Source organism: Leucopleurus acutus (assembly GCF_964270905.1).
Source record: "Leucopleurus acutus genome assembly, chromosome: 2".
Taxonomy (NCBI): Eukaryota; Metazoa; Chordata; class Mammalia; order Artiodactyla; family Delphinidae; genus Leucopleurus; species Leucopleurus acutus.
The window spans coordinates 26,163,838-26,190,780 of NC_139143.1; the positions used below are offsets into that span (position 1 = coordinate 26,163,838).

General features: G+C 46.4%; 1 protein-coding gene across 1 annotated transcript in view; it reads right to left on the reverse strand.

The window, feature by feature from the left end:
- The window catches only part of KIF26B (kinesin family member 26B), a gene marked incomplete at both ends in the record, with an annotated part of 493,633 nt that overhangs the window by 126,100 nt on the left and 340,590 nt on the right, over positions 1 to 26,943 (reverse strand). The window contains one exon of the mRNA XM_082833473.1: positions 26,749 to 26,932. Coding sequence (XP_082689599.1) covers positions 26,749 to 26,932 — 184 coding nt within the window. The remainder of the gene's footprint in view (positions 1 to 26,748; positions 26,933 to 26,943) is intronic.

A 26,943-nucleotide genomic window follows, 5' to 3' on the forward strand; every position in this document is an offset into this window, starting at 1 on the left:
GCAAGAGCCAACCTTTTAATGGGGAGGAGTCAGTGAGATATCAAATAAGTTGAAAGAAAAATAAGCAATAAGATGATACAGAAAAAATTGTCATTGAAAAATAATTGTCATTAATTTAAAAAGCATCGTGGCCTAGGCAAACGTTGGGGCCTTAATGTGAAAAATATATAATATTTTAATTTAGATAAAATTTGCATCTATGAGCCCCACTTGTAATCATCTCAGGGATGCGGCAGGGCACATCCCTTGTTTTTCATCTGTGTTCCTCGGATTTCTTTTTTGTTTTTGCATTTTATTCTGTGTGTGTTTCATTTGGGTTAGAAAAGTTTTATTCCTCCTCAGGTACTGGGCAAAATGTCAAGAACTTTACTGATATGTGTATAAGAATTCCAAGCGCTCAGAGTCGGGGCAGTAAGAGGGGAGGGTGTGTTTCTCCCTTTCTGTGTTAGGGGGCGCCCTTTCCAACAGAGGAGGCAGAGCCATTTTCTCATGTTAAACACATCTGAACCACTAAAGGGCCTTATAACTTGATTACCTTTGTCAGATGGGCATTTCACAGGGTCATGCTAAACAAAAACAAACATATAATATATGTATGTGACGTATCTTGAAATAAACGTGGGCAATAGTATTGCTGGGATGATTCCTTCTGAGGATGAGATTGAATATTTGGGTTTTTTAATTTTATTTTTAATTTTGGGGGATAAAATTCACATAACATAAAATCTTCCATTTTAACCAGGAGAAATAAGTTTGTTTTTTTTTTCAAAGTATATTTACAATGTTGTGCAACCATCCCACTATCTAAGTCCAGGATACTCGCATCACCCCGAAAGAAACCCCATACCTGTTTAGTAGTGACTCACAATTTCCCCTCCTCTAACCCGTTGGCATCCACTAATCCGCTTCCTGCCTCTATGGTTATGTCTGAGAATGACTGTTTAAAGGGAATTCCAAACGGCTGCCACAGCAACATCCCCATTTGTCCTGGGATGGTGATGGGTGCAGAGGAGGCTGGATGGCGGACCGTCTTTGAGGTCTGGGCCCGTGAGAGGGTCCTCCGAGCAGTTAGTGATGGCTGAGGTGTCAGCACGTACGGGAGCAACAGAAGTGTGTCCAGCCTCCTTCTCAGGGCCACACCCTAAAACCTGAGCATGTGGTCAGGCAGCCCCTCTGTTCCCATGAAAAGTCAGGAGCCAAGTGATGAAACCCCAGGACCTCAACACTCTCTGTGTCCGGAGAGGAAAATGTCACCTACCTCCTTCTGTCTCCAAAAGTGACTCCTGCCACGGGAACCAGAGCCAAGCATGAAAGGGTGATATGCCACATTCCAGGCCAAATGACGAAAGGTAAATAGATCCCGCCTGCCCAAGGGCGCACCATTCCTACAGGAACGGAGGAAGAGTCACCCGTCTGTGGGAGCAGGGACACAGGCCCTCGGTCTTGCAGCCAAGGTAACTGGGCTTTGGGTGCATTTGCCACACTCGTCATACTTAGCAGATAAAGGCTACTCCCTGAGGATGCTGTTCTCACATAATTCTCCATGGCTAAGGCCAGAGGCACACTCATCTTGTCTCAATCAAGTTGGCGTAAAGAGGGAAGCCAGCCATGTGTATCCGTCATTTGGACGATTAGCCCCTTTGACGGCAGATTCCCCTCTGAGAGGCTGGCTCTTACAAGCACCTGATTCTCACCAGGAAATAATTTTCCTATGTCTGTCAAGGGCAGTAAGGATGAATGTCCTTACAGGGTGGGATCTGGAGGCTCACAATGGAATCCGTGTAAATACACTGAAGACACCCTGCTAACATATGACCAAACGGAACGCAAGCCTTTGAGAGGCACACTCCAGACTCCACTGTGCACACAGAGAGCGTGTCAGGATGACGCCTCTCCCGAGTGTCTGCTTATTTTTTTAAAATCAAGAGAAAGGCTTAATTAATTCTGTTACTGGAAGTGTTTAGAGAGCCTGACAAAGGGAAGGTGAAGCTAATGGACAAGGACCTCTCAAGAAAAGCCAGTGGGTATGGAATCACGGAGCAGTGAACACTGCATCGCCTCTGACCACTTTCTCATCTGGGAAGGAAGAGCAGAGCTCAGAGGACAAAGAGGCTGTATCCACTGGAAATCGGACTTATCTGCACCTTGATCTAGGGATCGAATAACTTTTCACAACTGAGAAGATCTCTCACAGTCAACACGTTTACTTGGAAGTGGTGTGATGTCGTGGTGTAAACACAGGTGGGAGCTGGGAGCAGGGGCCCCATTCAGTCCCAACACCATCACCTCCCCGCCCTGGTGCACCACTGATATCAAGCAACATGACTCCTAGAGGACCGCAGGTAAGTACAGGTCATTCCACGTGATGGGTACTTACTCAGTGTCTTATTTAGTACCTAATGCATAAACAAGCATGGTTCTTTGTCACTGAGAGACTTACAGCCCAACTGGAGAAGGAGGCATGAGAGCAACCAAATAGGATATAATGCAATTTTGTTATTTCAAACGATGAAAATGTGGATTATAAAGCAGGCAGTGTTATTTTAATTGATATAGTTTAACATGATAGGTTTTAAAATTTTAGATGTAACTAAGAGGCTAAAAATTACTTGTAATTTTGTGAAATGTGACCATGAAATTCCAAGTATGGATAAATGTTGCCTCAATCCCCAGTCTGCAACGAAACCAGTGAATCCTTATTCTGGGAAAACAAAACAAAACAACTTCAGTTTGAGCTTTCCCTGACTTTCGTGACCTGACGTTCAGTGACCGTGTAACATTGAAGGGGAAATACACGTTCATACAACTCTGTGTCTAACATAAACAGGGGTCCACAGATAGAAAGCAAATATTGAGCACTGCTGTGAGTTAGCAATGAAGTACAAAAGGCACAGTATGTTAAGGAATCTCTCAGAAACTTTTCCTGCCACAAGCATCCTCAGCTCTGTGCCCACAACCCATGGGAGTTGCCGAATGAACAGAACAAACGTGAATTCATATTCCCAAGACTCCAGAACTCAGGGAAGCATCGAGGAGGAGGCAAAACTGGCATCGAAAAGGTGATGCAGGAAACCAATGTAATAGTCCAGGCATGCGGTGATGACAGCCCTAAAGGGGGACAGTGCATGTGGAGAGAAACAACAGATGCAGGTAACATTATAAGGGAAAAATCAGCAGAGTTTGGTGATGGGTTGAATGAGGGGTGTGCAGAATCAACACAAAAATGATGCCAAAGTTTCAAACCTGTGTGGAATTATCACTCGACATCCTTGAATTTCAGTTTTCTCATCTATAAAGTGGAAATTAAAAACATCTGTCCCAGGGCTTCCCTGGTGGCGCAGTGGTTGGGAGTCCGCCTGCCGATGCAGGGGACGCGGGTTCGTGCCCCAGTCTGGGAAGATCCCACATGCTGCAGAGCAGTTGGGCCCGTGAGCCATGGCCGCTGAGGCTGCGCGTCCGGAGCCTGTGCTCCGCAGCGGGAGAGCCCACAACAGTGACAGGCAAAAAAAAAAAAACAAACATCTGTCCCTATCTAACTCGCAGGTTTGCCTCAAGGGAAAGATAAGACAAAAAGAACTCTTGACCATCCAAGAAGCTGGATTCTTCATTCTGCTTTCTTTGAGGGGAAGTGTCCCTTAAGGCCCAGTGGGATACTTTGGGAAGACAATGCATAGACAGTGGAGTAAATTATACGTAAATCATACACAGAGAAGGAACGAGAACTTAAGTGGTCATTTGCTTAATCCTCTAGTTCCAAAATCCAAACTCCATTCCCAGTGATGAAGCTGCATACCTTCCCTGGTGGCCTGTCACAACACTTATTCACTGACTAGGGAATGTTCTTGACACCCAACCAAACTCTCTTAGTGTCCCCTTAAACCTATTTCTCCTCTTACTCCAGTGATCATGGAGCAAAGCCAATCATCTTCATCATCTTAAACCTGGTAATAATGTCTAACTTCCCCTGGCTCAGAGTAGGGAAATCACAGAACGTAATCTCCAGTTTTTTAACATCATTCCTCTTGTATCGGCTCACTTCAGAAGCACAGCCTGGATGAATGGCTTTAAGACTCGGAGATCATGAAACCCTTGGGGTTGTTTATTATTTCTCATATCCTCTACCGGTGCTATGACACTGGGTGAAGAGGCAGAACTTGCAAGTGAAGACACAGAATAAACGAATTCTCTATGACTTCAGTTTCTTTTAAGAACTCCCTCAAGGAAGCCCCACGAGACCCTGGGACCCCAGGACCAGAGTGTGATGTCACTGACCCAGACCAGCAGCTAATCAATAAATGCTCCCTCTAGCTCCCTGTTCCCTTTCATGCCTTTGCACACGCCAAGGGAAATGCCTCCAACTACGTGACGTTTCACACGCTTTCAAGCCTTGCAAACAAGACTCTGAGAGCCTTTTTCCCCTCTGAATTCTAACCCAAGACTGTTAATATAGACGAAAACTCTCGAACAGGGAATGATGACAGCATCATGCTCCCACACAACCCCATTCCGCTTGCACTCTTAGTATTTGAAGGAGAGTTTTGTCCTGAGATCCAGCTACACAACATCCCCCAATTCTGCAGAGCTCAGCTAGTGGGAACCACTCAGCAAATAGGCCAGTTTTTTCAGAGTTTGTCATGGTGGACCACTGAATTATCAGTGCGGTTTGGTTTGAAGAATGTAAGAAAGTCCTTCCAATCCAAACCAGTGGTGTTCTTGCCACTGGTCATCTCTGTACGCCACTGGAGGTCACAATAAAATGTCAGCGTTTGGTTGGGGTGGGATAGGCCCCTTCGAGCCAGGGTCTCTCTCCCATCAAACCTATTCAGCAGCTCCTGGGGATGGTAGGGAAGAAGGGTGCACAGGCTCGGCAGGGGGCCGGAGAAGGCAAGTCTGCCGCTCCACCACTTGGCAAGGTAGGACTCGGAGGCACAGCTCTGTCCATCACCAGTCACTGAAAGGGTGGCCAAATAAGAAGACTTGAAACAGCTCCTGAAAAGCCAGGAGCGGTCACTTCTATGGAAAAGCCCATGTAAGGAAAGCTCCTCCAGGATGGAATAAATCAGAAGCAGGAAGAGCGCTGCCACTGTCACAGTCTACCCAGCAGCATCTGGAATATCTCCGGGGAAATAGTAATTGCAGGCCTTTATGGGTCTGCTTATTTCAACAGTCTGGTCTGCAGAGACAGTAAACGTTGACTGTGTCTTAAGACAGGAGGCACCTGATTAATCATCATTTGCTACTTCTGACCCTGTGCCCGGGCTGGGGGGCAGGGCTATGCACACTCGGGACCCAGGATATGGGGGTGCACACAGCCATTTTAACTCTGACCTTGTGTTCTTGGCTCGAGTATGGCCAGAGAAGCAAGTTTTAGAAAACAGTATGTTGCCTTTGAAAGCTTCTGCTTTGGGGAAAGAGATATAATCATTAGTTTTGCCCTTAATTTCTTTTTTTCCCTTCTTTGTTTTTAATCTTAGCACAAGGAATTGCATTTATTTGTTTGGTATTCATTCATGCATTCATTCATCCCCTCATTCATATTTTACCTGATTCTGGAAAAGATTTTGTACAGTGCACACAACTGTCATCTAATTTGCCATTAACTTGCAGGACCCTGAAGGAATGGAACTTGAGGGGTGGAACGTGCGGCCCTTTGGGTGCAGGTATTATACTACCTGGAAGGCGGGAGGCAAGTGGGGTAAAGGCTGAACTGAAAAGAAGAGAGGCCCCGCAGCCAACTTACCTATTCCACGCATGACGTGAAAATGGCTCACTGACTTCCTGTAGCAAACGCGAAAATAATCTGCACGAACTAACTCTGTGCACCTTTAAAGCAGGGCCACAGAGGCAAATTAACTCATCCCCCTTGTTCCATGTAGATCTATTTCAGAGGTGGAATACTGTTGACATTACCGATGTCATGACCTTAATTTCTCACCTGAGCGAGAACACACACTAAGGAACACTGTGCAGATGACTTGCGAGGGTCCGTCATTCCTGACAGTGATGTCTGAATTAGTGTATTTCACCACAGTGAACTCCAAAAACTGTGGGCATTCAAATTTTGTTCTTTATAACGTTATTCTGGAAAGGAGACCATTCTCTGGGGTCTGTGACCTCTGCCGCAGTGGGAGGGGACATGTATGTATCTTGAGGTCGGGTTTCAATGGAAAAGCCTTTGTTGATGCCTCATGTAAAGATGCACAGTTGAGGTGGTCCTTCTCCTATCTTTCTGAGTTACTGCAGACAGGACTTTACCCCGAGCTTTCAAAATGTTGTCCCCTCCTCACAGCCGTTCACATTTAAAAGGGCAGGCGAAGCAACTCCAGCCTCAAGCTGGAAGCAGGAAATGCAATCATGACCAGCTTCTGCCCTGGAGGAGGTCTCAGCAGTAGTAAAGAGAGAGAGGCCAAGAAGAAGTCCTGGCAGAGACAGGAGGAACGTGCAGGCGCACTCTGCCTGGGGAAGGGTGGTCCAGAGGATTAGCAGTTTGTGTGGCTGAGTATGGGGGGAAGTGAATTCCAGCAGAGAGAACAGGTGGGAAGACTCCAGGACACAAAGGGTCAGGAGACACTGAGGCTTCAGTTTGGCTGCAATGCGGGTGGTGGCGTTTGGGGGTAGGAACGAAGTGGGGAGCCTCACTGGTATTTGGGATTGAATTGTGCAGAGCCTAGCATGACCTGCTCAGCTGTTTAATGGAATCCAGTGTAATTAAGTGTAATGATCGCACTTGGAGTTTAGGAATATAATTCTGTGGTTGGGACGGCACACTGAACGGGGTCAGAAAGAGAAGAATGCCCAGTAGAGAAAACAGGAACCTGTGGGAAAGTCCCGGGAAGGACGCTGGGGCCTGGCCGGGAGGGTGGGAAGGAGCAAGGACGGGTTCAACATTGCACTCAGGGGGTGTCTTCAGGAAGACAATGGAATTTGATGTGAAATATTTGAATTTTGCTGACTTCTGCCTTTAATAGGCTCCTTTCTGAATCCATTGTTAGGAGCTCACATTCATTCCCTGAGCACACATGTACTGAGTGCCAGCTTCTGTGCTGGGAGGTGGGAAGGCGGCCCATGTAAAGATGGCCAAGGCAACGATTCTCCAAATTCTCACAAGGAATTCACCGTCGGATGGGAAGTCGGACACGTAATGAATGACAATGCAGTGGGATAAGTGCATACAAAAGGGCAGAGACAGGGGGACTCACGCCCTCCTGGGGGCTCTCAAGGATTTCTCCAAGAGCCATGGGTCATCCAGGCAGAGAGCAGAGAAGCCGGGGTCTCGGCCTTGTGCTAACACGTAGATTCCCTAACTGTGTCGACAGATGGGAAAATGACTAGTCATGCAGACACCAGAGGAATCGGTGTGCATAAAGGTTGGGAACAGAGGCTCGAATCCTGAGGCCTGGCCTGGCTTTCCTAATGAGCATGTGCCGAACCAGAAGAGCCGACCGTGAGAGTTCTGGTGAGTTTCTCCCTGAAGACCCCTTTCAAGCAATGTGAGGATCTTCCTATTTTAAGGGTAAAACCTAAAAATTGCCATTTTTTGGCCACCAGGTTATGTTTTTTGAAGTCTGTCGTATTAAGTGCAAATGGTTAAAGTCACAAACCAAATTACCCTCTCACGTCTCATCCTCTCTGTAGGATTCCTGACACCGCCCACCCCCCATCCTCCGCCCTTCCTAATCTCTGGGCTTGACTCTTGGCGGTGGCCACTCACACGGCCGGAAGGTGGTTTCATGGCCAAGTCTAGCAGAGACAGCTGGAGAACTAAGTTGCCGGTAGGATGTGGTCCCTCCTGAAGTTGCCCCATCAGCCATCCAGGTGTGCAACAGTGACCACCACAGCCCTGGGGGAAAAGGCTGGAGAGGTGGTTTAATACTGCAGTACATGCTGCAGGAGGATGAGGCCGCAGAGCTGGACAAGCCCTCACATCCCCACTGAATCCCTCCATGACTAGGAAACCTCGGTTTCTGCCTCATTTGTAAAATGCTCTGTGGGTCTGTTGTGAGGGGCTGGTGGGCTGATGAAACTACTACTAATAGTTGGTAAGATGCACACAGACATGCTATTGATCCAAATCACACCATGAGAGGCAGCATAAGCTGACACAGAGCTCGCAGGAGCTAAGACTCTGGAGACAGAGTTAACCTGTCTGACCTCAGGTGTGTGACTCTCCGTGCCTGTCTGTCACCAGTAAAATAGATTTAAATTAATGTATGTAAATGTATTGTGTATGTAAATGAGCTAACATATGTGTTATAGACCAAAACTTTGTGTCCCCCAGAATTCATATGTTGAAACCTAACCCCTAGTGTGATGGTGTTTGGAGGTGCCCCCTTTGGGAGGTGATTAGGTCATAAGGGTGGTGGCCTCATGAATGGGATTCGTGCCCTTACAAAAGAGGCCCCAGAGAGCTCCCTCACTCTTCCCACCATGGGAGGACACAGCGAGAAGACGGTCATCTATGAACCTGGAGGCAGGCTCTCACCAGACACCACATCTGCCAGCATCTTCATCAATCAACTGTGAGAAATAAATGTTTGTTGTTTAAGCCACCACGTCTACGGCATTCTGTTCTAGCAGCCCCAATGGACTAGGACAATACATCAATGTACTATGTCTGTAAATGAGTTAATGTATGTAAACACACATTTGTGCACCATACATGTAAATAAGTTAGTACAGGTAAGTATATTGTGTGTATTATGTATGTGTCATTCATGTAAGTGAACGTATGCTGAACACTTAGAACAGTGTTCAGCAGTTAGCACTATGTAAGTATTAGCTACGATTATTATTACCGTGGAAATGAGAACGCTATTCCCTTTTTTGCTGGGATTCAAAAATCAATGCTGAGTCAGAATTACAGAGAATGGCTCTAGTGGTTCTCTCCACAGTGAATGTACCTGCCCCTTAGTTACACAAGCAGTTCACTCACTTGGTTTGTGTGTGTACATGACCCCACCTTTCTCGTTTCAGGTCTGCTCTTCTCCCGGGAGGGGAGCGTTCCACACACCACATGGCTTCCCTCTGTATCTGTGGGTGCCCAGGCTGTTCCCCACATGTCCAGCTCTCGTCCTCCACCACCCCTGTACTGTCTGTCGGTCTGTGCCTGCACCATTGCTGTTTCAGTATTACCAGGCCAAGACCAAACTGGAAATAGCTCTGTGCTGTGGGGTTTCAGCACTGCCTCCTGTCTGTCTAACACCCCTCATGATACACAGCTGCCCGTGAGCCGGAAACGGTCCCAGCATCCAGGGCACCAGGTGACTGGCTTCTGGGGGCAGCACTTAACCCCTCTCTAAGGTGCTTCCGTTTTTCCTAAGGGATCGGGGCCACCCTCTATCACATCTGTGCTGCTATCAACCAGGATTCCCACAGGAAGAGGGTACAAGCTGAATTATTCTTGAGCATGGTACCCCTTGGGGGCTGTGATTTTGAAGGCGAGACGCCGAAGTCCAGAATCTATTCTCTTCAGAGCACAGGGGAGTCTGGGGGAGGCCACCTGGGTGGAGATAGGGTCTGTCTGTCACCATTGTCTGATGAAAACACTGTAGGGGCAGGGAGTGAGGGGCGGTGAGGGAGTTTACAGCTGGAGGGAAGGATGTCTTCAGGGAAGACAGAGCACCTGACAGCAGGTGTAACAACCTGAGATTTCCACATAAGACTTCCTCAGGAGGGGAGAGACTGACAGCTTGTCAGTGCACTTCTCTGTTCCCAGAAACTTATGGGGTCCCCGAGAACCTTCATGATGTGAAGTGAGATGTTTGAAACCTCTGTACTCTGTCAAAGCAACACAAAATCCAAGTTCCCTCTTCGTTCTTCTGCTAATAGAATTAGGAACAGAATATAGTAAGAGGAATAGAGGATTAACATCTGATGATCTCTAAATTTTAAAACAAATATCATGGCAGAATTAAAATGAAGTAATACTATAAGCTACAATTTTATTTCATAGGAAAGAAATGAAATAGTAAGTTGCCAGGCCCAGCATCATATGTGTAGCTCAACATGTCTCTCTCCTCCCTTAGCAGAAGGAAAGCTCTTTAAGGGCAAGATCTGCATCTTGCGGGTATCTGAGTCTCCTTCCAAGCGAGAAGATGGCAAATGGGAGAGATGCTCAATGAATTGAAGTGACAGGCAACTGTGTATTCAAATGAATAAATACCCCCCCCCCAAAAAAAGGTAAGATACAGCCCCTTTCCTCCACGTTCATGTTCTGTACAGGGGCACATGCACAGTGCATGGAGGTGGGACCAGGGGGAGGAGCTGCAGGTGGCAGGTAACGCAGGAGCTGGGCCTTGAGGGAAGAACGGCATTTCTTCCAGGCCAGCAAGTGATGGGGAGACAAGCATCCCTGGCAGAGACCAGGTCAGGTGAACAGACAGGGAGGCACCTCGAAGGGGCCTGGCGCGTCAGTAACATATAATGTGGCATGAAATCAGCCAAAATGCTGAAAATATTGATTGAAAAAAACAGACTTACCCAAGAACAAATCAAAAACCTTTGTTACTCACTATCCATTTGGTAGTAAAAACAGATCTCCTTCAATTTTAATTTAAGTACCATGAGCCTGCATACACAAAGGCTTTAAGAAAACCCATAATAGATTCCAGTGGATGTAGCAGAATGATGAGTCGTTTTTCTTATATAATCTGACAAGAATTCTGCCTCGACTCCTGTCAAAGATTTGAGAGCATCTTCTGTGACACTAAATTGCCTAGACAGAAAATGCATTACCTAACCCTCTCCCCTTCTCACCTCTCTCCAAGCCTGGGTAAGTGAGACACTGGGACTGAGGTCTTGTGAGTGACAACGTCATGCATTTGGCCTTGCAAATAAATGTGTCCTTCCCAAGCGTTATGTTGCTCTGCAAGTAAATGGTGACTGAAATTATTTAACCTGAATGTTCTGAGAGGGCAGGCAGGAAACATGGTGGGCACCCTGTCCCGGAAGCTCTCTGCACTGTGATCCTCAGTGAACGGACCTTTAGCCAGCACCTACTGTGTGCAGGGAGGACCGGGCCTGGACATGGTCAGATGAAGTCCCTGCTTTCAGAGCCCCCGGGGGAAGTGGGCCAGATCCAACACAGCGAAGTAAACACTGAACTGGAGCCCCACCGGCTGCTGTGAGGACAGCAAGAGGCTTGGGAGCCCAAGGGAAACTTCCGGGGGAGAATAACGCCCAAATTCAAGCCTGAAGAAGAAAGATGAGTTAAGAACCAAGGAGGAAGATGTGGGAGCAGGTCCAAAGGCCTGGAAGTGAGAGGAAGAACCCTCCTTGCAGGACTGAAAGCCATTCACTGGGGTGCAAAGGGGCCAGCAGGGAAAGGTCAGGCTGGCGGGCTGGAGTAGCCCCAGGCAGCCCCCGGCTGAGTGTGTTGGATGTTCAGCTGAGGGCAAGGGTGAGCTTAAAAGGGAAGCCATGTGATCAGCTGGACAGGAGTGGGGTGGAGAATTTGGGCAGCCGTTGACACAATCCAGGTTCAGTCCCCTGTGGGCCCGGGAACCACTCTTGTCCTTCACAAGAGGACCCCAAGAAGCTGCAGGTGGTCACCCACTGGCCCTGCATCTAGATGGTTGGTCATTCATTCCAGGCTGCTCTGGCTGTGATCCTAGGACTCTAGTTTTCTAAGAATCAAGGGCCTTCTTAGTATCCAAGATGGATTTCTTGTCCCTGAAACCCAGTGTTGTTCCCCTCAATGTCACCCCCTTTCCCCCTCAACCTTGGAGGGCTGTTGACTAAATATCTCACTTCTGGTTGGATGGACATCCTCCGAGATTGGCCTCAATCTGGACCTTTCCCCAAAAATACCTGTATCTCACCTGTGCCTCTTCCCCTGATAGGTTTAAATCCAAGTTGAGACCTAAATATGAACTCACATCTCCCATAGCCATCTCGTGAACAGCCCGCCTAAAGCTTCCACACCGATGGATCACTGGAAGTCTCAGTCCCAACCTTTCTTGGTCTGGAACATCCCACCACGCCCTGAGCTTCACGGGACCACGAGAAGAGGCTTTCCCACAGTCCAAATCTAGCTGGCCTTGTTTCCTCAAGCACAGTTGTTGCAGACTTGCTATTACCTTGTGACAAAGTATAATTATTTTCCCCCCTCTGCAAATAATGAGCTTAAGACCCAGAGAACCCTTCCTGCTATGGTCGGAATGTCTGTGTTCCCCCCAAATGTATATGTTGAAATCCTAACCCCCAAAGATGATGCTATTAGGAGGTGGGACCTTTGGGAGGTGATTACGTTGTGAGGGTGGAGCCCCCATGAATGAGATTAATGTTCTTATAAAAGAAGTCCCAGAGTGCTCCCTCGACCTTTCTGTCAAGTTAAGGATACCATGAGAAGCCTGAAGCCTAGAAGAGGGCCCTCACTGGACCATGCTGGTACCCTGATCTTAGACTTCCAGCCTCCAGAACCATGAGAAAAAAATTTCTGTCATTTATAAGCTACCCAGTCTGTGGTATTTTGTTATAGCAACCTGAACAGACTAAGAAAGTCCCTCAGGCCACACAGCAAATGAAGGAAGACAGCTGGGATTCTGACGCACATCTCTAATCCATGTTCCTTCCACTGCACCGCATTCAACTTCATTAACTCATCGCACTGCTGGTGGTGATGACAATGGAGAAAGTGAAGATGCTGAGAGCTTCCTTTTGGCTACCCCTCTGCAAAGAGATCTGGATTCTCTCCTAGACTGCCAATTCAAGGCCACTTAAAATCTACCAATCTGTTCAGATTTTCTGCTAACTAAAGATGAATATATATGAACACATATTATTGATACTATCCAAGATATTTGGAAAATTCTGGAAACCTAAAATTAAAAAAAAAAAAACCCTCTATCTGTTTTTGCTCTATTACATAGCTGGTGTCTTCCACACAATGCCTGGTACTTTTGAGTAGGCAGTCAGGAGTGTTTGTTGAATGAGTGTTTCTTGGGAGTTAGACCACGGCCTAGATTGAGACAGATGTCACTTACAGCCTCCCTCCAGGTGTACGTTTCACAGTGTAACTTCTAGATGGGGTTAATTTGGGAGAGTGCATCCTTCTGGCAGTGAGTTCCACACTACTAGGGAAATGGGATGGCTGTGGGGAGCCACAGTGGGAGTGGGGTAGAGAGAGAAACAAATCATTTTGATGAAGATTAATGTGCTAAAATTTGGGCATTTTTGTGCAATCCTTGCTCTACAGAGTAAGCAGGTTGCGGCCAGCATTAACTGGCAGATGTAAGACCATTCATCTGGGATCAATGCCGCCTGCAAGCTGGAGCCCTGACTCGGGGCTGCATCTCTGTCTCTTCAGAGAGAACCACAAGACTGTCAGTGCTCACCTGCCACAGAGATGCTGAGGTCCTCCTCTGAGGTCTCCAAGGTCTTAGATTTTCTTCCCCATGCACTTCTCCCCACTTCACTCTCTGAGCTTATGCCTGTTTTCTGTTTTCTCTAAGCTCTCTTGAATATGCATGTCACTCTTCCCCAGAAACCGCTAAATGAGTGGTCCACAAAATGAACTCCCAAAGAAACCCTTATTTCAAAAGTTCAGTAACTACTGACTGGGTCGCATCTGAACTTGAGGTATGTCATCCCCTACATTAGTCTTTCTTCCTAAATGCTCACTGAACCTTCCTGCAAATCCTCTGAAAGTGCAGAGGATGGCTTTCCTTTGTCTGCTGTGGGGCAGCATCTCCTTCTACTCGGACATACACCTGTCCACTCCAATCCTGATATGCCAATGGGAGCAGACACTTTTTTACACCCCACACCCAATCAGGGCCAACTCCAGCCCTTCTCTGGAATTTTGAGCTTAGGGTCACAGGAGTGTGTGGGGTCTGCTGGTGGGAGCTATAAGATAATGATGCTTTAGAGCCGTCAGCAGCTGTGTGAGGGCCAAGGCTGGTCTGAACTGAAGAATGAAGCCAAAACGTGGAGGAAGCACAAATGAGAGGCAGAGAGAGAAAGACAGTCCTGGATCCTCAGTGGACCCAGCTCCAGACCTTCCTGACTTTCCCGGGTCTGGGGCCATAGTCACTGACATCCCTCCAGTCATCTCCCATTCCTGACAGTTTGAGTTTCTGTTGCCTGAAACTAAAAAGACTTCTAATTAATACAAACCCCTCTCATTCTCCTTTAGTCCCCTCTGCTCATCCCCACTCCAGACTATACCACCAGCGAGTATACATATTTTTCGAGATAACTTCAGAATCTCACCGATCATCGATGTTAGTCTCATATCTTAACAGGAGCATTCTCAAAAGAAACCAGGCAACATGGGAACTTTGAAAGGTCGGAAGCGGCTCCCTCGGTGAGAAAAGCAGAATGGAGAATGCAGAGGCAATGGAGGAATATAACCCAGGATGGTAGACGGCTTTCTCTACGACCTTGAACAAAGCCCCTTGCTTCAGCCCACCTCAGAGAGGACGAGTACAACTTCCTTATCACTTACTTTCAGGGGAATTCTAACTGTAAGTAAAGGACACATGAGTTCTTTTAAGAGAGTCTGCAGGAACACAAACGCTCTGCACGCCACTGTGATTCATTCATACGAACTAATCGCAGCGAAACTGCAGGTAGTACATCAAAGTGTTAAAAACGAAACAAAAGTACATCCTTCCCCGCCTGCTGCACTATCGGTTGTCATTACAGTGCAATCTGAATACTTTAGGAAGATGACAGTGTATTCAGTAAAAAGGGAGAAAACTCACCAGGAAGCCAATTATCTTGTACAAATTTCAGCCTCATGAATGATGATAACAGTAACAGGTATTTTTAGTTTGAGTTGTCTACCTAAAGAATGATTTTTAACTCTTCCAAATCGCAATGTGGGGGATCCTTAAGGACAGAGACCATTTTGAACTCATCTGTGTATTCCCAAAGTGACCGACACAGAGCAGGTACATCATACCTGCCTTATGAATGAACCAGTGGACAGACACACGCATGGACGGATGATGGATAAATGAGTGAGGGATGGCATAGGCAAAAGCAGGAAAAATAATCGTAAAATGACCGTTATACTCTATACTTTAATGTCTTTCAGTGCCGGAAGTTCTATCTGCCTGTTATATGGCTAAGCATCTGTGGGGATACGAAAGCAGTATCAACCAAGATCCCCACTCTCACGACTAAACACTCAGTGGAGGAGATAAATTATACCCATAAAACAATGAGAGCAGTATAAAGCAGTAAATGGTTAATGAGCAGAATCTGGGCTAGGGGAAGTACATGGTACAAAACATCAGAGGATCCGGGGAGCCGGCTTGGGGAATAGATATGGGATGCTGATGAAAGCAGGCACTTAGCCAGCTCTGGAAGAGGGGGTGGGTGTGGACACGGGAGAGAGTGGTCCATTATGAGAGAAAATTAAGAGCAGAAGCCAGACAGGGAGGGCAGGCAGGATGGGTTCAGGGCGTGCTGCCTCTCCCAGCACTGTCTCCACAGACCACTGCTCAATAAATACCTACAACATACCTCCTGAAACAGAAGTCAACATTCAAACATTGCTATCGGCACTGAGCTAGTGTTCTAGACACAGAATTTTCTGGGACTCAATCACCCACATGGCTCAATATAGTGTAGTATGAGATTCACTGTTAAGTCAGCGCCAGGGGTCCTGTCCCACCCAGCTCTGACCCAGAGTTGTTGTCATTCTGGAATACGGCTAAAGTACAATGGACTTTTCTCTCATGGAATTCAGGACATTTTCCGGTTTGCTTTGGCCTTTTAACAATCATTTTGAACATCAGTTTACTTTCACTGGCTTGCTTACTGCATGGAAATAGGAGCCACACAAGACAATCCAAACCATCAGAGCTTTCAATACAAGGGCTAAAACACCACAGGGACAGTTACAAAGCTCTCTGAGATGATGAGTGGAGAGGACAGCGGCAGGATGCTGGCAGCAGAAGAGGATGCCCTGGTGCCTGCCTCGTCCATGTTCACCACCTTGCAAACGCAGCTGCCCCATGACAGCCAGGGACGTCTGCTTACCGGGTCTTTGCTGAAGCCAAATGACTACAGATGAAGTGTGTAGCAAGACGGCATCATGTAGCCATCCAGAGAACAAGTCCCAGAACCAGGGCTCGTATATATATCCCAGCCCCACCACGGACCAGGCATGCAAACTTGGGCAGATTCCTCGTATCTGTTTCAGCTTCCTCCGATGTAAAATGGGGGTGATTATAACAGACCCTTCCCACAGACTCGCAATGAGGATTTAACAAGTTAATACCTGTGAAACACTCAGAATGGTGCTTCAGTGGCACAAAGAAATGGCCAATATATGTCGTAAGATCAGGAAAAGAATACTGGAAACAAAGATGTAGGGTGTTCCCATCCACTCTGAAAAGCTGTGACGCCTCTGGGAAGTGTCTTACCTTCTCTGAATCTCGTCCATCAGGAGGACCTAACACTCCCTCCTGCCCCCTACTGCCCACCTCTTAGAACTGTATGAAAGATCGAGAGAGACAATACGGATGAAGGGACGTGTAAGCCACAAGCCTTACACAGATGTAAAGGATCATCATTGCAGAATGGAGACCCAGATCATGATTCCATCCATCCATTCATTCACCTAGTATGATGGCTAATTTTTTGTGGCCATTTGGCTGGGCCACAGGACCCGGATATTTGGTCAAGTGTTATTCTAGATGTTTCTGTGAAGGTATTTTTTAGATGAGATTAATATTTAAATCAGCAGACTTTGAGTAAAGCAGATGACCATCCATAACGTGAATGGGCCTCATCCAAGCAGTCGAAGGTCTTAATAGAAAAAGACTGACCTCCCTGGAAGAAAAGGGAATTCTGCCAGCAGCTTCTCCCCTGGGTCTCCAGCCTGCCGGCCTTCCCACACATTTTGGACTTGCCAGCCTCCATGACTGTGTGTTCTCTCTCTCTCTTCTCCACACACACACACACACACACACACACACACACGCATGCATCCTGTTGGTTCTGCTTCTCTAGAGAGCCCTGACTAATACACCTACTATTTACTGAGCACCTGGGTAGGATTCAAAGTGGGGCGAGAGAGACATAGCCCTGCTTTCATGAAGCTTACGGCCAATAAAGAGACCCACTAAACATGGAACTATAGAGATCAGTTATCTATAGGGTGATGAATGCAATGAAGAGAAACTTTGGGTGCTATGAAAACACGTAATGGGGCACCTAACCAGGGAAATCTTCCTCCAGGAAGTGGCATTTCTGCAGATATCCCTGGGATGGGCAGGAACCAGCCAAGCAGAAGCTGAGCAGAGAAACAGCAGGACCTCTAGACAAGAGCAAGTTTTCTGGTGCCCCTCCTGCCCAGGCTCTGGCCACTTGCACTTAGAACCAGAGCAGACAGCCTGATTTCAGAGCCGTGTAGCTGGTGGTAGTATGAATGGCGTTTTATTCGCCCTCGAGTCCTTTGGGGCCCCTGTAGGGTGCTACTTCTACCGTGTTCCATAGAATGGGGGACGGAGTGGGGGAAGGCAGACCAACAATCCTGCTCTCTGATCTTCCCATTTCCTGTGATTTTTAACTTTCCACTGCTTTACAGGACACAGTGCAGGGAGTACTTTACTGATTGGGTTTTTAAAACTTTGCCCTTCACTGAAAACCTTCTGGTGCAAATATGGCAAAACGTTTTCTCAAAATACTTGAAACAAGGAACAGATCAAGTTCACGATTTGATTCGCTACAGCTGGTACACTGCTCCACTAATGAATCCACCAAATACTCATTGTTGGTGGTAAGGAGATCTCAGCTAAGCTGCAAATAAACAAAATTCCTATCTGAAGAGTTGGCTGTAGCATGGAACACACAGGCAAGACCAAGGGAACAGGAAAAGAAACTTGGAAGGAATTTTGTCCCTAGCACTAAATGCTACTGCCATGGTTCTATTTCTGTTGTTTCATCTAGAAAGTCAAATACTCAGATTCAATGCTGGAACTTAGAGGTTGGTTTGTGGACCATATGCTTGTTCACCTGTTCCCAATTCATATATTGAAATCCTAACCCACAAGGTGATGGTATTTGGAGGTGGGGCCTTTGGGAGGTGATTAGGTCATCAGGGTGGTACCCTCATGAATGGGATTAGTGTCCTTAGAAGAAGAGACAGGAGAGCTTGCTTGTGCTCTCTCTCTGCTCTCTACCATGTGAAATACAACAAGAAGGTGACTGTCTGCAAATCAGGAAGAGAGCTCTCATCAAACACCAGATCTGCCAGAACCTTGACCGTGGACTGCTCAGCCTTCAGAATTGAGAGAAATAAGTGTTTGTTGTTTCAGTCACCCAGTCTATGGTATTTTTGTGATAGTAGCTGGAACGGACGAAGACAGCATCACAGAACAGAGTGTTGTTTCAGTCACCCAGTCTATGGTATTTTTGTGATAGTAGCTGGAACGGACGAAGACAGCATCACAGAACAGAGCTAACCTGAACTTGTAAAGCAATATGAGAGAACGTAGGGAGTCTTATGTTGTGGCTGTCAGGAGTTAGAGGATTTTTATTTCAGACGCTATTTAATAATCTAAGCAAAATATGTTTTGCTTTTAAGAATGTATCAGAACAATTTTCCCCCTCCATAATGATACATTTTAGTTCAGTGAAGCATTAGAAAGTAATTCAAATGTTTTGCTATGCTAGTCATTGAGTAGGCAAGAAGAGCGTTTCCTACTCTGAGGCACAAAGGACAACTTTCTAATTAACTCAGCAGTTTGGACTCACCATTTTTTAAAAATAAAACATTACTATCAATCCCATTTTAATGGGATAATTACAGCAAATCATGATTAACTTCTCTTTCAGCCATCAGCAAGAGAAAGATGCAGAAAGATAAGATGTTAGAAATGTTAGCTTAAAATATACCTACAGTTCCCATATTCTTGATATCAGTAATTGTCTAATTGTGCTAAGCCTGACTAAAATGTGGTTTTTGGACAAAGAATGATCAAAAGCCCTATTCTGGCATTATCATCCATCTTATTGCCCTTTGTTTAATTGAGAAAGTGGCATTGATTCCAGAGAGAATTCCCTCATTTTATCTCGTGTTTTCATTCTATAAGTTAGGATGCTAATTAGGGATTACAGGTATTCAGGGAGGCCCCAAACCTAACCTCCAATTATGGTAAAGGTTTATAGCCTTTAAAAAGACCCTTTAGAAATATCACCTTCCACCTCCTTCCACACAAGTATGTGCATGTGTGTGCATACACACACACACACACCCCTCCCTATCAGTTCCACTTACTACCTAAAAAAATAGAGTCTTAGAATTGAAGCTGAAAGTCACATAAAGGGGGAAAAGCTTAAGAATCACTCAAATTCTGCCTTAAAGTCTTCATGACTTTCATGATCTTTCACACGCCAAAGCTTAAATTTTTGTCTTCTCCCACAAAAATGGGTTGACAAGTTACTTCATCTTGTTGGGCCTCAGTTTCTTCCTATGCACAGTGGGAGGACTAGACAAGATGGTCTTTGGGAAAACTTCTCAGTGAGGGATGTTGATGGTGCTTACACATCGCCACAGTGCCAGCACTAGGCAGCAGCATCTCCCCGATGTCACCCTCCCAGGGCAACTCAGGTGCTGAGGAGTAAGCAGGGCCAAGGACCACTAGGGTCTTGTCCTTTAGATGCTCTTGGTGTTTCTGCCTCATTACAACAGCTCCATCATGCAGCTCTATCATTCAGCACTACACAGTGCTGAATGCCCAGTTAGGATGCCTAGTACTAAACAGACTTACGTTAAAATACTCAACATTTTTGGGGTGTCCTTTATGTAATCTGGCATTGAAAGGGTACAAACTTCCTCCCTGCTTACCCAAGAGTCCTTTCATACAGTTTGCTCTGTGTAGATATTTCAGGCAAAGAAAACCAGAAAACGAGTATTTTATATATAATGTGCCATCCTATCAGAAATCTGATGTAATTAAACTGAAATGTGCTCCTCACCCTTCTCGTTCTGGACCTAATAATGAAGCCAACAGAAAATTATATCCATACAACTTGGTCAGCTGTCTTAAAGGCAGTCATGTTAATAATGAAGAACAACAATGGCCGCCGTACTTTCTTTTACACGTGGTTTACCACGACTTTTCTGTTCAGTGGCCTTTAACGGAGAACATCTTCCTAATACTTCCCTGTCTTTGCAAGAATGAGCCTGCTAAATTCAAGAGTGGCATGGCAGGGGGTGTAGAAAAAACTCTCTCCCCATCACTTAGCCACGCAGTCAGGCTCCAGAAGCAGCGCTCCGGACAGCGGCACCTGCAGTTCCTGAGCTCCGGTTTCCGGTAGCGGAGCATCATGCTGCGCATGTGCGGCGGAGGGGGGCGGGCTCTAGGACAGGTGCGTGCACCTCTGCATACACGGCGGCGTGGGTGGGGGGAGAAGAAACCGCGAAGATTAATGAGTCAGAACATTTTCCCTTGAGTCAGAACATTTTCCCTAAGTCTCCTTTCTCTGGAGATGCAGGTTGGAGGAAGGGTCAAAATAAGAAAGAAAGGAAGGAGAAAAAAACCAAACTCTAACTACAGGAGCTTAGCCGAGTCAACCACAACCAACCGAGCACAGAAAAGAACTGCAATTAGGGACTGGAAGGTCACATGAGTTTATTTCCCAGAAGAGCTAACAATTCAATTTTCAAAGCTATCAGGCCAGCTATCCTGATGAATGTGCATGTATTATTTACGCAGTCTATTTCTCCCCACCCCCCAAAGCACACCAAAATAGAAAGCTCACGATTCCTTTCTACTGTCTGGCGTGTGTAAGGGGGGAGTAATCACTGGTGAGTAGTGGGATCGAGAATTTTCCATCACATTAGAATACTTGAAATGAATGTTACAGACTGACTCAAACCTTTTCTCTCTGATAAAGCTTCAGGATGAGGAATGGTAGAAATGATAATGAGGAATTTGATAATTTGCATACTATTTAAATAACCCGGACCTTGGTGGGCTGGAAGGCATGAAATTTTCTCCTTGGTATAACCTGGCATCATTTCCTGAACAAGAGAGAGCTACATCAGCCATTTCTACTTGTTGAACAAATGAATAAGAGCTACATTTGTACCTTAAAAAAATCTTATTTTAATCTAATTTTTCTATCTTATTGTTTTCCTCTTGAAATGAGAACATAAATTGAACAGTTATCTTGGCTTCTTCTTCCTTACAGTGTCACAAGGGTTTAGTAATCGAATGACTTCTGCTCTAAAAACGTTAAGAAATCTGTAAAGGGAAAGAATCTCTACTGAAAAGCACACATGGTTCATTTAGTTTTTTACCATGCTATTAGTTTACTACCAAATAAGTGGAAGTTTAGAATTAAACTAAACCTAGATAATATAGGACCTGGTAAATGAGCGAAGTAGTGAGTGTGAGTGTGTGTGTGTGTGTGTGTGTGTGTATGTACATGTGTGTTGCGGGGAGAGATGTTATTTAGAGAATATATGTTTTATGTTTTAACAGAGGTCAAAATATGTTGCTACCAGGTTTGAAAAGTAGTGCTAAATAAGAGGCAGATGACTTAAAATCGAGGACTGTGAAGAAAAAAGAATAATGGCTCCAGCCTTTATTGCATAAGAAAGATAATTTAGCCAAACAAGCAATTCTATTTCTAAATCGCAACTCCAAGGACTCCGCAGAATTGTCTGCCTTGGGGCTGCACTGTCTACAGAGGAGAAATCTCAATGAGGCACTTCGGAAATGCACAGATGGATGGGCACGAGTGGCGATGGGGATCCAGTGTGACGGATACCACACAACCCTTCTTCTACCCAGACTAGGGATAAGCAGGGGTCCCCAGGAGAAGGAAAGAGCATTTGTAGCTCAGGAGTGAGGGCTGAGGCTGAACGCCAGGCAGGCATTTTCACAGGGGCCTAGAGTTCATGGAGATCAGGATATACACCCCCCGCTCCTTTGCAGGCATGTGGCCCAGAGCAGCCAACCAGCTTCTGTGTACTGTCCCCAGCAGTGGCACCTCCTGCAGTACCTGGCACACAGTATGTCTACAGATATTCACCGAGTGAATCGAGTAGGACAAGCCCTCCTCAACCTGTCTCCAGCTCAATTTTCCATAATTATTCATGTCCGTTTCACCCAATTTTTATGATCTTTTCAAATTCTATAGAGTCTCTTCTCTTGTTGCTAGTACCCACCTATATGAGTTTTCTTATATTCCCAAAACATATCTGGGGGAACAAAGGCTGAGTGGTGATGATTCCATCTTTTTGAGGCATTCCTGGAGATTATGAAGGAAAAGAAGGCTTCTTTTCCCTTCATGCTTCATGTATTTCCCTTCAGGAATACTGCCAGGAAGAGTAGAATTAACAAGGTGAACTGTCATCATCATGAATGTGACTGTGGCCATCACCATTCTCACCTTTAAAAGCATTTATGCACCCGTGGTGGGGCTGCAGAGCTAAATACTGAGTGAGTTAAACAGATAAGACGCTTTGCTCTAGAAGCTTGTAATCCAATACTAAGAGGTCTGACACACCAACAAATGAACCTTAAACATGGATGTTAATTAATTGTGCAAACAAATTTCATGAAGAGCTTTTACTGGCTTAGGAGAAGGAACCATTTTCAAACAGATTAGAAATATCATTTACATAAAGCCAAACTCATGAAATATAAACAGGGACTAAGCTGCTTTGATCCACTAATCATCTTTATCTATTCATTAAAAATGTCTCTACAAGACCACTTAGTACTATAGCTTCTTTATATAACTCGAAAGTTAGGCAGAATGATTTGAAGTCTGTGATTCCAACTTTTCCTTAAGTCAAATAGTCCTTCATATTGATCCAAGTCGGTGAGATGTCTAAGGCTGACTGTTATAATGACTAGATTATAAGTGCTGTCGGGGCAGGCATTCTGCCTGTGTGTCCATCAGGGCAAGCCTAGAGCCCAGCACAGGGCCTGACACATAGAAGATGCTCAATAAATATTTGCCGTGTGCCAAGTACTGCTCTAGGTGCTAGGGATTCTGAGGTGTTTCCCGTGTTGTGATTCAGCTCCAAGCGCACTGAACTTACCCCAAGTTCTTCCATCCCTGTGGCCTCCAGAAAAGCTTTTGCCCCAAGATGCACTTGGTGGCTAGCAATGACTCTGGGTGGAGAAAGGGGTGCGGGGAGGGAGGAAGTTGTTGCTGGAAATCACCGGCAGTGGGACAAGGGGAGGGGTCAGTGTAGCACCTCTGACTCGCTGTGTGTCTACCATGGCCCGTCACTGCCCTTTCTCTCCCATCCATGACTCTGAAAAGGGACACATGTCCTTCTCCACTGGATGCAGGTGACCGCTTCCCAATTTATTTTGCTACCATTATGGTCCCGTTACATTCTTGTCTCCACTCAGATTTTTAAAGGTCATGTATATCTAGAGGCCACCCAGTGAGACGGAAGAGAATAAAATGTCTTACAGGTCCTGACCTCTGGGCTTGACTCAGAAGGCACTGGAAAATCGGGGCCTCCATTGTCTTGTCTACAAATGAGAGGAGAGCTCTAAACAAACCCACAAAAGCCTGTCTTCAGGTCTCCCGAGGAAGTCCTTGGTGGTTAAGGATAAAAGGTGGGGCGAAGTGGCGTCAGCTGCGCTGGGTTTGTTCCCCATCCCGCCTCAAGGGCCCCCCCCACCCCGCCCAGGTTAAGTCATTAAGTTGCTTTTGGCAGTTCAATCAAGCTTTTCTACTTCAGATGTAATGATCTCTATATAGCGCCAGTTCTTTTATGTTCTATATGAAACTGCACTGTATTTCTTTGAAACGTTAACATGTAAATTATGCAACAGAAATAAACCTACGGGGATTTTTCCATATGGATAAGAGGAATGCAGTGCCTCGTTGTAGTGGACTCTCGGGGTGGGAAAAGCATGAGTCTGGGAAATGGGCCTCCACCAAGTTTAGACGGTCGGCGCCTCCGTGGCAGAGTCAAGGCCAGGCCGTCTGGCTTTCTGTGAAGCACACGTCTCACCAGGAGGAAGCATGATGGGAGGTGTGCTCGCGGACCTCTGGCTTCAATCACACGTCCTCAAGTGAAAGTATATAATTACACTGCCCTCCAGAGAGCACACCCCCTCCCACTGTCACTTTCTCGCCACCAATGCCCCAACCCCCATGCTCAGCAGGACAGCTGCCGTGAGGCCACTCGTCAGACAGAAGTCACACCTTCTGCCACCTTCTGCGACACCCAGTCTGGTGACCCCACTTCCATGGACAAACTCCGGGCTTCCTGCATTCCTGGCTGGTTAATGTCACCCTTTCTCTCCCACTGCAAATGGGACTCTCTCGGACTGCAAATGAGCGCAAGGGATAGTACTTTTCGTTAAAAAAGTAAGTGTGAGGGCTTCGCTGGTGGCGCAGTGGTTGAGAGTCTGCCTGCTAATGCAGGGGACGCGGGCTCGAACCCTGGTCTGGAAGGATCCCACATGCCGCGGAGCAGCTACGCCCGGGAGTCACAACTACTGAGCCTGGGCGTCTGGAGCCTGTGCTCTGCAACAAGAGAGGCCGCGACAGTGAGAGCCCCGCGCACCGCAATGAAGAGTGGCCCCCACTTGCCACAACTAGAGAAAGCCCTCGCACAGAAACGAAGACCCAACACAGCAAAAATAAATTAATTAATAATAAAAAAAAATAAGTGTGTGATTTGCAAGCTTTAGTGTGTGAATGATTATAATATTACTTGTAGTTATACCTGGTCTTATGCTGCTTATCTTACTTATAATTATACTTCTAACTGGCCCCTACATAGAGTACATCACGAAACCAAGATTAGACCAGTGCCTTCCAGATTATTTTCGTGCAAGTCCCAGGTCACCCTGGCTGGAAACAGTCTTTCTGCTGGTTCAGTGCCTGACTGGTGCCCTGATCCCTTTGTCTCAGAATTCCAGGGAGCGGGGAAGGGATGGGGGAAAGAAGGGACAGAAGACCCTAGGCTTGGGGACCAGGCCCACCTGAAGATGTATCTGCATCAACCCTTTTAGGAACCAGAGACTGGGCCACTGTTATAGATGCAGGAAGATAGTTTCTCATGTGGTTCATTTCGAGGTGTCCCGGACAGGGCCGTAGTGGGGTGTATGAGTACTACAGGTTGGCTAATAGTCTGGTACCTCTTTAGAGCGACAGCATTTAAATATTGGTTCACATGTACTCAGAAGAGAAGTAGGGTGTCACTCAGAGCAGGAGAGGAGAAGGAGACTGCAGCGGAGACATTCTATGTCACTGTGTCCAGGGCGGTTCGGCTCCGGTACCAAAGTTCCAAAACTCCTCTTAGCAAAACCAAAGTCCACGCACACTTAAAAATAGCTCAAAAGGTAAATTTTCTGTTATGTGCACCTTACCACAATTCAATTGTTTTCTACAGTTTTGAAAGCCCTGCAGTTACTTGTACCCACCCTCCTTAGAAGGCAGCCTCTCAGCCATCCGCTATGACCGCAGTGTGTGTGCCCCCGCGGGGATGCCACTCCCACCTGCATGATTCCTGCTCCTGTGGTTTCCTCCATCTCCCTCCCTGGCCAGTGATGCTAGAGCAGCCCTCGCAGGCTGCCTGGTCTCCTACTTTACCTCTGGGCCTGGGAAAGCCCCGCCCAATGCCATGGAACATTCCAGGACTGGATGCTTTCCGTTAGAATAAACATTGCTCTATTCAACATAATCTTAAAATGTAGACTCTGTTGGAAGGAGTAACTTAGCAAGTTAGGACTTTCCCAGTGGGTGATGAAATAGGGGGTGGGAGGGTATGGGAGGAGGCAGGAGAAATCATCGAGAAAAGGGAGAAGAGCACCAAGGAAGAAGGGCAGAGGGTGTGGGGTAAACTCCAGAAGGACCACTGGTGAGTCTGAGGCCACTGAAGACCGTGAACCCGGAAAGAATCATGTTGAGGGTCAAGGTGAGAGGGAATCAGTGACCTAAATAAGTAAAATCGTCCACACAGTTGAGCAGCCACTCCCTTCAGCAAGACTTGCAACCTCCCGAAATGAGTCCTGTTAAGCGGGTGGTGGGGACTGGCAAGGTGGTGTGTGCCACCCTCCTTCTGAGGAAAGTAAAAGAAAGTAAACAGCCACCGCTTTCTTCAACTAAATGTTTTTATAAGTCACAGCTTATTTACCCATTGAAGAGTAAACCATAAGTTACTTCACCCAGACGTTTATCTCAGAAGAGACAGTTAAGAGATGACATCTAAAAACGAAGTTACCCCAAACATAGCTGAGCCAGGTCTCGTGATGGTGTTTCTACATCTCATCATAATGTTCCCCATCTCTTTCTAAGCAGTTCTAACAATTCAAAATTGTATTTCTTGGCTAGAATGGCACACAGAAAATGCTCCCCAGAAATCCCACCAGTGGTCTGGTTCAAAAGTAGAACTTGGGATTTCTCTGAAGGGGAGGAACAGTGAAACTGTGCCAGGGAAGTGACGAAGCATCTTCATGTCTTATTCCTACACCGTGTCTCTTGGTCTCTCCTGCCTCTGCCTCTGTCTTTTGTGTTATGGGGTCTTTTCTTTAATTGGGTACAGTTCTGTCAAACAATACAAGGCTGTTTTCTTTCTGCCAAAATCAAACCACATCTCCAATAATTGGAATGTCTTAATTTACTACTAGTATATGTAACCAAAGAAAATTTTACAGTACTTCCAAACGACTTTCATTTCTTCTCCTTCTCTCCCTGACACCTTCTTGTTTTAGCAAACAAACCGAGCCCTCATTCTCGTCCTTGCCTTTGATGCAGAGCCCCACACACAGAGCCAGCGTGGCACATGGCACAGGTGCCTACCTTGCCCAGGCCTGGGGTGTCCTTCACCTTGTTGACGGCCCTCAGCAGGCAGGGCGGGGCCGGGGGTGGGGAAGTCTGCAGAATCCCGCTGAAGCTGGTGGCAAAGAGAGGTGGCTCGGCGACAGAAGAAGTGGAAGGCCGATGTTTCTTCTTTTTAGAAGATAGATTTAACTTCTGGGCAGCTCTGGAGGGAAA